The sequence below is a fragment of the Vanacampus margaritifer genome, chromosome 8, assembly GCF_051991255.1.
Source record: "Vanacampus margaritifer isolate UIUO_Vmar chromosome 8, RoL_Vmar_1.0, whole genome shotgun sequence".
In the NCBI taxonomy this organism is placed as follows: domain Eukaryota; kingdom Metazoa; phylum Chordata; class Actinopteri; order Syngnathiformes; family Syngnathidae; genus Vanacampus; species Vanacampus margaritifer.
Window position 1 is genome coordinate 13,991,689 of NC_135439.1, and position 12,101 is coordinate 14,003,789.

The window sequence follows — 12,101 nt, forward strand, 5'->3', positions numbered from 1 at the left end:
AAATTATATTTGATATATTTATATTATACGTATATATTTTTTTTTTGTTAAAAAATAACAGCAAACTTTCTGTGTTAGAAATGTGCTTTCAAAAATACATAAAATGTGGCCGTTGTAAAAACCAGAAGAGGCAGTTTAGGGCGTCAAACATATTCATACACTTTTGGTTATGATGAATAGGCACAGTAGCCATCGTAAGGTTCCACAGCAGTGTTGTACAAAAACAAACGTACTTGTCAATTATTACATCAAAGCGCCATCACAAAGTAAGTCATTTTATTTATTTCAGTAAAATCCACATAATTTAAGTTGATACACCCTGAAATGTCAAAAACTTGTATGTGTGGAAGACAGTTGTTCACATCGATAGCTATCACATTTGTGTTTTTTGTCTTTACTAAATCCAAATAAAACATGGGGGATTTCTCAAACTGCATAGATTTTAATAATCTTAAAACAAATGGATTTCTGTATCACAATTAATATTTGCAGGATACTGTGAAACGTAAACATCCATGTTAGAGTGCAAATACATTAAAGCCATTTTAACATAACCCGCTTGGTATTGCATTAGAAAAATAAAACATCACATGATGAGTAAAAGTAAACAATTATCAACCAACCCAATCAATATTAAAATTCTATGTAATTTAAGTGTAATTTTCTTGCTTGTGGAGGTGTAATGTGCACATTTTTATGCAATATATTTAAAATTTTACTGAATGTCAGTAAATCTCAGCATGTAGTTTACAGTCACTTGCAGACAAGCAAATTAAGCTTTTGGATTTTCAGCCTCTGGTGTCACTTGTTAGATGCGAGATATTAAACGTACTTGAGAACACAGAAATGCATTGTCCAACAGTAAATTAACCAGCAGAACATATTTGATACATTTGCTGTTGTGGATATCATAGAGTGAAATTGTGCATGAAAATATGTACGTTTAATTTTAAACATATTTTCTCTGTCACCTCATTTGTTCTATTCTCTTGCTTCATACTATACTAAGACATACTACTATGCCCTGCTCAAAATGTGCTTTGAATTGCACCACAGCATACATGTACATGAGGTTTTCCTTCATTTGATGAGAAAAATAAAATAAAATAAACATGCTGAAATATAGTTATACAGATCCTGATATAAGACTAACAAGCATCTTCAGCCTATGTAGTGTCTGCTACAACTTAATTGCATAAAGGATTTAACTTACCATAACATGATAGATAATAAAAAAATAATTCAAAACTAATATTCAGAAAATACATGAGCACAGACACACCTGCACACAAACATACACATCACATGTAAACACAATAAAGCATTTTGGTATATAGCAGCAGAGGACAGAGAAATAGGGTTTTAGCTTATGTGAAGACAAGAGCTACATACAAATAAAAAATAAATCAGTAACCATGGTTCAAGAGGACAGGTTGTGTACTTCTATTTTATGGTTACTACTTCATTTAACTTATACATACAGTATGTGCGGTGGTTTAATATTAGTTCGTCGAAGACTTTAGAGACGCCGTTAGTAAATGTTGCTGAAGTATAGACGGGATGCCATGATCAGAGGAAGCGAGTCGAAACGCTCACTCGGTGAGACAGTGGTGCAGGATGGAGCTTGAACGGCCCTTGACATTGGACCCGCACGTGGCGGCGATGCCGCAGTTATTTAGGGTGGGGTTGAAGCAGGAGGCCATGCTGTTGTTGGACTCTCGTAGGGGGAAAGGCTTCATGGTGGAAAGAATCAGGGCCAGGCAGTCAGCCACTTTCTTGTTGGGGGCACAGGCCAAAGCTGGGGTGTGGCCTGTCGGTAACCAACCACAGTGGTGGTTTTATATGAAAGTAATGGCGGGGCATTGATCACTTACAGTAAGTAGGCTACATACCAGGAAATCTACATGACTGAGCATCTGATGTGCTTTTAATACTTCCTATATCGCTTACAATTCCATGCATGTTTATATGGCCCATGAAAGGTTGCCAATTATATTCCAAAGCTAGCTATGAAAATAAAAAAACAAATGCAGGGCAGCAGGGGCAGTGCTCCAATATGAATCTCGATAGGCTAGTTATACATAAAAATACATTAAAAAGTTTGAATTGTGGTAACTGGAATTTTGCACCTCATCCAGCCCCATCTTGTCAGGTAGCAAGATGCAAAATGTTCTTTTTGATAGCATTGCTTACCTTCGCCATCCACCGCCATGACCGCTGCTCCCCTGCTGAGTAACACCTGCACAACAGTCGCCAGACCCTTCCTTGCCGCGATGTGAAGGGGCCTGGACAAGAAAAGAGACCTCATAACCGAGAACTATGGTGGTAAAAAAAAAAAATGCTTCGTCATCATGAGTGTTGCAGAGCTGAAGAAGCCAACTCACATTTGGAGTGCACTATTTGTTGCATTTATGAGGGAGTGGTCGCTGATTTCTCCTAGAAGCAGGAGTGCACACATCTCATGACCCTGTGGAATAAATTACATTAAAAAGTCACATTCAGTACGGCAACAATGACAAGAAGCTTCTTCTTCAAAAGGCAAAATGGATGCTCGCTGTATTGATCTCTTAATGTAATCTGGATGCAAACGTTATTGTGCCACTGAGTGCCTAATAATTCATGCACTTGTGTTTGTGTGTTTGACCTTAGTGCACGCTAAGTGAAGGGCTGTGTTATTATTGATATCCACCAGGGTCAGGTCTGGCTTCGCCTTGTGCAGCAAAAATTCTGAAATACATAAAAAAACAACTTTTCATATTGACTAGGGGGTCTCTTGTGCAGTGAGCAGTTAAAGCAACAAAACAGTACATGCAAAGGGCTACATTTATTATGAAAAGGACAAAACTGGTGATCAAAGGTCTCCTGCTGTGACTTGAGAGGAGAAATGTTTACAATGTGAATGGACACATACCAACAGCCATGGTATGTCCGCAGTCAGCGGCAATCATCAGAGCGGAGCACCCACTGTGGTCCGCAGCATCGAGTTCTGCCCCCTGGGCCAGGAGCAGTTGGAGCCCTGGAACATTTCCGGAGTAGGCAGCCGCATGCAGCGGGGTCCTGCAATCACACAACAAGGACAAGAAAAGAGAAAACGAGGTGATAAGATATGATTCGTGGCAACTAATTAACCGCAAGGTTGACAAAATACTGTACATATGCTTCTTAAAAATAATAATAATAACCACACAAGGACATCAGAGCAAAGGGATAGCAAAAAGTAGAACCCACCTTCCTTTGGCATCACTAATTTTAACAATTTGAGGGCCAACTGTCTTAACAAGAAGTTCAGCAGCAATATCATGTCCTTTAATTCTGCAAACGGAAAAATAATATACAGTCAACACAATTCTTTTAAAATTATTTCTAATAGATAAACATGTTCAATGGGACTCACAAAGCACAGTGCAATGGATTGAAGGAATTTCCTTCCTGGTTGCCAAAAAGTTTGTTTTCAAGTAAAATGCGTAAACATCCTTCATGACCTACACAAGACACAAATTGGAAAATTATTTAGAAGCAAATTTCTGGAAGAATACACTTCAGAGGAACTACCAAATGTTCTATTTTCTGAAAAATTTCATTAGCGTGACTTGGATTTTTTTTGCTTCCTCGTGATCCTGCACAGGAAAAAAATAGCGATAACAGGAAGGATGTTTTTGCTTGACTGTTTTGTTGTTCTCTAATTGACCAAGCGATTTTAGTTCCATGAAAAATGTACATCTTCCCGATGTCTTACCATGGTAGGCAGCCCAGTGAGTGGGTGTGTAGCCTCTGTAATCCAACATGGAGTCCAGAGGGTCTGCTTTCAATGCAGCTTGTAGTAAAGTGTGTAGTAGTTGTGTGTGGCCGCAGGACGCAACAAGATGCAACGGCGTCCTTCCCTGAGAGTCTCGACACAGTGCAGAGGCGCCATGTTCCAATAAAGCTGACGTACTGTCGTTGCTACCCAGCATGGCCTGCAGGATGTAGACAAGAGAGATTTTAATGTTCTAGAGACGAGAGACACGCTGACACACTAACGTACAGCTCGATGTAACGCCGTGAAGCCCTTCTTGTCACCAGCATCCGGATTTGATCCTTTCTCTAATAGGATGTGGACACAATCTGTGTGGCAGCCCAGAGCTGCCAACATGAGGGCAGTCCTGCGAAAAACAAAAAAAACACTGAAATGATTTTGGTTTACATGTGTGATAGACTGGAATGAATGTGAACAGCGTGCACAAGTTTTGTGCAATCAAACCCATTAGCAAGCCTGTCTACTTATCTAAACAGGGCTCTTCTTTACACAGGCTTGTGCATAGCACATGTTTGAGCTGCATTGAACCACAATAATGTAGAAGTATACATGCAGTTATTTTTTAATCCAATTATCACTTCCTGGTTTTCCAATACAATTATTTAAAACTGAATTATATTAATTTTCTCATGAGTTTTTTGTCTATGAAAATAAAAACGGATATAAAAAAATGTAATTCAAAAATTAAATACAAAAAATATATAAATTGAAATAAAAACAACAAAGATATACATACAAAAAGTACAAAAAAAAAAACGACATTATAAAAATAAAAATAAATACAAAAATAAATGTGGAAACAAATACTAAAATAAATAAATAGAATTAAATATCAATCAATAAATAAAAAGGCTCTGCGTTCATATTTATTTATTTATTTCATGCTGCAGACGCTGTCAACATGAAATGCGTCATGACAAATTATTTAAATGAGGGGGCGGACCTAAGCGTGTCTTGGGTTAGATCATTTGCACTTGTATTTATTTATTTAAGTATGTATACAGTACAGGCCAAAAGGTTGGACACACCGCATGCAATGCATTTTCTTTATTTACATTGTAGATTCTCACTGAAGGCAAGAATGAGCATGTGGAATTATGTACTTAACAAAAAAAAAAAGTGAAATAATTGAAAACATGTTTTATGTTCTAGTTTCTTTAAAATAGCCACCCTTTACTCTGATTATTGCTTTGCACACTCTTGGAATTCTCACCTCTGGGAACAGTATTGAATGACAAGACAGGTGACTATTCTTGAAGCTCATCGAGGGAATGCCAAGATGGTGCAAAAAAAATCCTTAGAGCAAAGAGTGACTATTTTTAAAGAAACTAGAATATTAAACACGTTTTCAATTATTTCCCCTTATTTAAGTACATAACTCCACATGTGTTAATTCATAGTTTTGATGCCTTCAGTGAGAATCTACAATGTAAATAGTAATGAAAATAAAGAAAATGCATTGCATGAGAAGGTGTGTCCAAACTTTTGGCCTGTACTGTATAAATATTTTTGTTGCTGTTGTTGTTTTTATTTCCATTTCTATTATTTTTTTGTATTATATTTTTTATTTCCATTTTTATTTTCACTATTGTTCATTTATTTATTTTGGCATTTTTGGTCCTCCATACATGTCGTGCCGGTCAGTCCACTCCCCTAACCGTCGACAAATTAATAGGTTATAGCTCTCTGCTCTTGTATTAAGCAGATGAGCTTGTTTAAGCTGTAAATAAAAAAAATATATAAGAATTGACTCACTGTCCTTGTGTGTCTTGGCTGTCAATAATGTCAGCACTGCGTTCTCTATTCACCAGCAAAAGCAGACAGTCCACATGGCCCTTTGCAGCTGCACAACATAAAAACACGATAAGGAAACAAAACATTGGCCCACAATAAAAAAAAAAAAAAAAGACTCCTTTGTCAACTCCAACCTGCAGCATGGAGAGCAGTCCTCTTTTGCTTGGGCTCCTTCAGCGTGCAGGAAGCTTGATGTTTCAGCAGCACCTCCACACACGAGGTAAAGCCTCTCTGAGCAGCGAGGTGGAGGGCCGTTTGCCCCTCAATGTCTCGCACATCCAGACTGACTAACGTCTCACACAGCAGACGCAGGGCCTCACAGTGACCATAATACGCCTGTCAACGCGACACAAGTGCTGCAACAGCCAGTCGTCCACAAACCACAAGCAAGATATCTGTGACGGATTTGCACTACTCACAGCTAAGTGCAGCGGACTAACAGGAATATTACTTTCAGCCTCTTCCAAGCAGTTGAACGAAATCACCAGCAGCTTGAATAGGGGAAAACAAACTGAGTGTGAGCTCAAGCTATATTGAAAAACTAAAACTAAAATAGCACTGACCATTTCCAGATGCTGCTTGTTGCCGTAAGCTGCTGCATAGTGGACAGCGCTGTAACCTTTAGTGTTCTTTACAGTTGGGTTTCCTCCGCTGTCCAGCAAATACTCCAAACACCTGAAGAAAAAAAAAAGAAGGGAAAATCAGGAACCTCCTAGAGTTCTCTTTCCTCTGTTCCAAGTAAAAAAGGGCATCCTGACAATAATCTACAACTACTAATATTAAAAAATGGCAAGTTTGAAGTTTAGTCAGTTGTCATCTGGCAAGTTTTGGAAAAACTAAATAAAAAACACTTTCACTTGCCATGTGATTTTCCCAATTGCCTTGATTTTTATATCAACTTCATATGAAAACTAACCTGAAAAATTACCTGGGGTGTTTCAAAATTAGTTCTGCCCTGAAAGCAGCCCCCTCTAACATGAAATTTACAGTACAGCTAAACTATTGCGTACACTTGCATAATCTTCTATAATCAATACAAATACTGCACTGCATTTAGAAATCTTTTAAGTATTCATTTAAAAATATGTTTATTATTGTGGTTTTAGTTTACAGTGGTTTCTAATGTTGTTGTTTTTTAACTCTTATAAGATGATCAAAATAAGGCAGAAATTTGACTCAGCACAGTATAAATAAAGTGTAACATACAGAGATGCCTCTTGCTCCTTTTCCACTCTGCAGTCAGAGCTGGTCTCCCCTCTGAGTAACCAAAAAGGCAGACAATTGATATTCTTTAACTTTCATACTAAACTAACAGCATGTATATTTATCATTGCTCAGGACTTCACCCGAAGAAAGTGTGTGATGCAGCGGCATAGTGCAGAGGGCTGCAGCCCATCAGGTCTAACTCGTTGATCTCCGAGCCGCCTCTCACCAGCGTGATTGTACACTGGCTGTTACCGTTGGCTGCAGCGTAGTGCAAAGGAGATCTGTGGGAGGGGGGAGGAAATGGCTGATAATAACCCATCTTGGCAGCTAGCTATGCAGCATGAAATTGTATTTCGCTTACCTTCCCAAATGATCCTTTACATCAAGTTCAGCTCCACTGTTTATCAACATGTTAAGACAGTCCACATTTCTGCCAAAAGCACAAGAAACATGCATTTACAAAAACTTTTATTTGTCAACTATAACAAGGGATGATGTGTGTGTGTGCGCGTGCGTGTATTACCCTCCAAATGCAGCTGCATGCAGACATGTCCTCCCAAGTTCATCCTGTGTGTTTATATCAAACCCAAAGGATGGTGTCTGGCAGCCGGTCGGAGAGTGCACAATGTTGTAATACTGACCTATAGGATACACAAGCAAAAGTGCTCTAAGTAAACGTTGTAAGAGAATGCCACTAAAGTATTCAAGGCTGCTCCATTCATCATACAACTTCTCACCATTTGTGAGCAACTTGCGACAGCAGTCTGAAAAGCCATACAACGCTGCCAAGTGTAATGGAAGCATCCCATGGATCCCCTGTCTGCAGAAAGCCAGAATCGTTAGTCAACATGAAAATGTAGTAGAATTATGAAACTTTTAGATTGTGTTGAATTCATTTTATACAGTACATCCCCCCCCCCCCCCGTACCCCCCCATCTGCTTTACATGATGTTTTTTTCCCCACACACACACTGTTTGCTACTATTTTTTTTACATGGTTACATTGTCCACAAGTTATTTACTAAAACTAGTATTTTTTTTACCACACATTCTATTTTCATAATCATAGTGAACACTTTGCATCCCCGAAATTGCTGTCCACCTTATCATTATGGGAAAAACTGCCCGTTTAAGAAAACATCAGATTTTTTCCGTGTGGAAAACTAAATGTTACCAGTGTTTTTTTCTTTCTTCTATGGAAGCTGAAACACTGGATAGCTGCAGAACAATTATTTATACATGTTTAATGTTTCCATAATATTACATTGTGTACTTGGATGTTGTCAAGTTTAACATGTCCATTCTGTCATAGTGAAAAATCTATTGATATACACACACACACACAAATCAATATTATTGGTCAATCCTCTTTCCCCACATAGGTCTGTTATTGATTGATTGATTTATTAAATTAATTGATATGAAAGCTGTTGAGAAATTCCTCCTCCATCAATTCCCCCCACCCCAGAAATAAATATTATTGGTCAATCCCCATTCTCCACATAGGTCTGTTATTGATTGATTGATTATCTATTTATTCATTTTTACAAATTATTGACCAATCTAAAATTATGAAAATGTCTGGCTCTCTTTTACAATGTAATGACTCAACAAATATTGTTTTGTTTTGTTTTTCTCCAGAAAAGCGAGATGTGAGGATTCTGCCCAACGCCAGTAATTTGTTCTACATTACTCAGCCATCTTACTGCCTGAATCATAACGCTAAGTGAAGGTCAATCATGTGCTCATTAAAAGCTAACATTAGCCAAACATGTCCACCCTGTCGTTGACCACCCTGTCACAAGCTTACATATTTTGCTGTGTGCATGTACATTGTCTGCTTGCAGTTATAAAAAAAAAGTGTGGGAGCTTGATCAATATATGCATTTCTAACAGCATTATATCTACTTCAATTTATCCACTCTAAGTATGGAATGTGAGTACTTTTGCCACACTTGCAATTGATATTCAATCAATCAATTCAGTTATTGAGGTGGGTGTCTCGATTTGTACACACAGACCAAATAACAGTATTAATTTATACAACTATGCTGAAATACAACTTACCTGGCTTTGTCAGCACCATTAGTCAGCAGAGTGCTGATCAACAACTCCTGACCATAACGAGCAGCAACATGGAGAGGAGTGTTGCCGTATATGTCGACACAGTCAATTTCACCGCCTGGACAGAAGGCAAGAACAATTAAATGACATGTGACGTTATTATTTTGAGCCACGTTCATGACGCATCCCCTTTTGAAAATGCTACCCCCCCCCCCCCCCCCCCGTTTTTTTACCATTTTGGATAAGAATCTGGGAGCCTGTGAAGCGGCCATGCATAGCAGCCATTTGCAAAGGGCTCTTGCCTTCTTTACTCTGTTGAAGACATTTTGTAAGTGAATTTAGAGCATTAAGAAGATGCGACTTCAATTATTTTCTCAATATTTTCCCTTTTAACCTGCATGTTGACATCAGCCCCATTGTTAACGAGCAGCTCAACACACAGCACCCCGCTGGAGGAGGCGGCGGCCAGGTGTAGCGGAGTGATGCCATGGTAGTTGGGCTGGTTGATGTTGGCGCCACAATTGACCAGCTCATAGGCCACAGTCTCCTGGCCCGTTTGGCAGGCCATGTGGAGAGCTGCGTTTCCAAACGCGTTTGGTTCATCAGTCTGGAAGGCAGGGTTAGGGGGGGGGGGGCAGTCATTTGTCTGTTGGTTCGCAGCTAGAGGAAAAAGTCCTCATACTGGTATCAGCCCGAAAAAAAACACCACTACTTTTTTAGAATATTTTCTGTAAACAAATAAGAAAGAAACTATACCTCCACTCCAAGTTCCAACAGATAATTGACCACATCTAAATGTCCACTGATTGCTGCAGCATGTAGTGGTGTGTAGCCACATTTGTCCTTGCATGATGCATCGGCACTGTGAGACACCAGCATCTTCACAATGTCCAAATGTCCTGGGGGAGAGAGGCGAAATCACAATGTTTACCTCCCACAAGACACAGTATCTCTTTTTTGGTAACCCAAAAGTCGAAAGTTCATGATTTTTTTTTAAAAATAACCTATTACGAGTCCAGATTTACATGTTGCTCTTATTTCTTAGTTAATAAAGTGAGTATATGTTAAGCTTCTTAAGTAATTTTCTTTATGCTCACTCTGCACCGTGTTGATTTATTATTTACATTCCTGGACAACAAATAGCTACGTGCTATTACTGTATCTCTACTTTAGAGTTAGGAAGTGATAAACACCAGTGCTGTGAAGGATGCAACAGAAGTGTTAACACATAAAAACAGAGCTGTTTACTTGAGATCACATGTTATTAGCAGGGGGAAATAAACAACCTCTGCAGGCGAGGGTTGTACGGCACGTAGCTTTATTTTTAGTTGCTGGGACTACAGTAACCTTTGTGTTTAAAGAGTCACAGGAAGATTTCCGTAATTGCCTTGCAGAAGATTCAGAAGGAAGAAAATGCTTGTAAGAGTGATAAAAAAAATAAATCAATACTTCTGCTGTCTACTCTCAATTCTTGTAAAGGTGACAATAAATTTTAAAATTTCTATGTCTAAACCATTTCAGCATTCTCTCCAAATTTTCAGCCAACAACACCACCACCACTTACCAAGATATGCAGCCCAGTGTATTGGCTGCTTTTCCTTTTTGTCCTTGCCGCTCGCGTTGGCACCCTTGCTCAGTAGCAAGTTCACCATCTGTAGAGAGCAAGCATCTGCGTTACAGTACGAAATGGAAAAATGTACTTTTGACAATGACCAAAATTAATTTGAAAAAAATAAAAAAGTGAATGTCTGTAGCAAATGTCTGTAGCATACCTCTCCATGTCCACTGTGTGCTGCGTGATGCAAAGGTGTTCGCCCTGAGTGGTCAAAAACATCCAGGCTGCACACATGAGGTATCAACGTTTCAGCACAGCCAGTAGCCCAGTTTGCTGCAGCCATGTGTAGTGGCGTATGCCAGAATTTGTCCCGTGTGTTGATCTCTGCATTGTGCTTAAGCAGCAGCTCCACAGCCCTCTGATGAGAAAACGGAAAAAGAAAAAAGAAAAATCAAGGAAAGTCCAATAAAACAATCTGTATACTGCATTCCTTGAAACAGTTCAATGGCAAGAATGAGCATACTTCATTTCTGGAGGCAGCTGCTCTATGTAAAGGAGTCAACAAACCCTGGTCCTTAGTGTTGACATTGGCACCTGTTAAAAAGCAAACAAAAAAAAAGGCTATGTGGCTTGTTTTTATTGGTGATTAAGGGACTCTCAATATGTCGAGCTTTACCTGCGGTGATAAGAAGTTCCATAATCTGAATGTTGCCAAGGTAAGCAGCAGCATGAAGCGGTGTGCTTTGTTCATGGTCCTGCGTAAAACAATATTGAATAATTAAATTAACAAATAATGCAAGTCCTATACAGAAAACAAACAAAGAATAAGAGAATAATATTACCAACGAATTGACATCCTCTCTATGGCTTAACAAAAACGTCACTTCTTCAGTATTTTGGCTGAAAATAGCCTGGACCAACGGACTCTGAAAAAGTGATTTGACATGTAAGAAAAATAATAAACAGATTCACCAAAACCTCAAGGCTGTTGGATTAAATAACAACTTAGTCTAGATAGGTCCCTTTAAACCAGGTATTTTCAGTAAGCACTCAAATATTAAGGGAAACACAAACTGTAATCAATTAAAGTTTCTTAGTTAAATGCAAAAACATAGCGTGCACATAGGGGTGTATCGTGATGTCGGTAGGCTACATCCCAGTCCAGAACACCACACGATAGACATCAGTCGAGATGCTACCTGTGTTTCCTTTTTCTAAATTAGTTAACTAAATCTCCATGAGACTTGTTTTTGACTATTTTAGGTGTACTTGTGAATAAAATTGCAACATTATTTAAAAAAGAAAAGAAAAGAAAATACGTGTACATAATGGCAGACAGAGAAACATAAACGCAAATGTTACTACACAAAGTGTAATTTAGACGACTTGTGTGACACGGTTGTAACATAGCCGTATGCCCGTTAGCAAACTGCTCGAAATGTCGCCAAGTCAACCGGTTGTATTGCGAAGTTAGAAAACAAGCGACATTTCAGTTACCACGAGGATTTTCACGTACCTGGTCCTTGATATCTCTATACTCCATTCCTAAATTCTCCCGTACGCTCTTTCATTCACACTGTCTATGTGTACATGTTATTCAATGGCAGACAGCTCGTTAGCCTCGTTAGCGAGTACATTTGTGAAGACAAAAGTCTCGCGAGATGTAATAGCACTGTGATGACAAGC

General features: G+C 38.8%; 1 protein-coding gene across 2 annotated transcripts; it reads right to left on the reverse strand.

The window, feature by feature from the left end:
- Positions 1–259: 259 nt before the first annotated feature.
- Positions 260–12,055, reverse strand: ankrd52b (ankyrin repeat domain 52b). 2 transcript variants are annotated; one of them, XM_077573910.1, is made up of 28 exons: positions 11,932–12,055; positions 11,258–11,341; positions 11,092–11,170; positions 10,939–11,009; positions 10,633–10,833; positions 10,425–10,512; positions 9,617–9,759; positions 9,255–9,467; positions 9,094–9,172; positions 8,864–8,978; positions 7,534–7,616; positions 7,320–7,437; positions 7,158–7,226; positions 6,937–7,077; positions 6,797–6,847; positions 6,154–6,265; positions 6,010–6,081; positions 5,725–5,926; positions 5,552–5,639; positions 4,025–4,142; positions 3,737–3,956; positions 3,395–3,482; positions 3,229–3,312; positions 2,912–3,057; positions 2,645–2,727; positions 2,385–2,467; positions 2,194–2,285; positions 260–1,810 (listed from the first exon to the last, which is right to left on the reverse strand). In XM_077573910.1, the coding sequence occupies exons 1-28, from the start codon at positions 11,956–11,958 to the stop codon at positions 1,593–1,595; spliced, it is 3,168 nt and encodes a 1,055-aa protein (XP_077430036.1). In that variant the 5' UTR covers positions 11,959–12,055; the 3' UTR covers positions 260–1,592. The 2 variants fall into 2 exon arrangements, 1 of the variants encoding a protein (XP_077430036.1); XR_013295120.1 differs by lacking the exons at positions 260–1,810; positions 2,645–2,727 and having other exon boundaries at positions 2,211–2,285.
- Between the last annotated feature and the right edge of the window lie 46 nt (positions 12,056–12,101).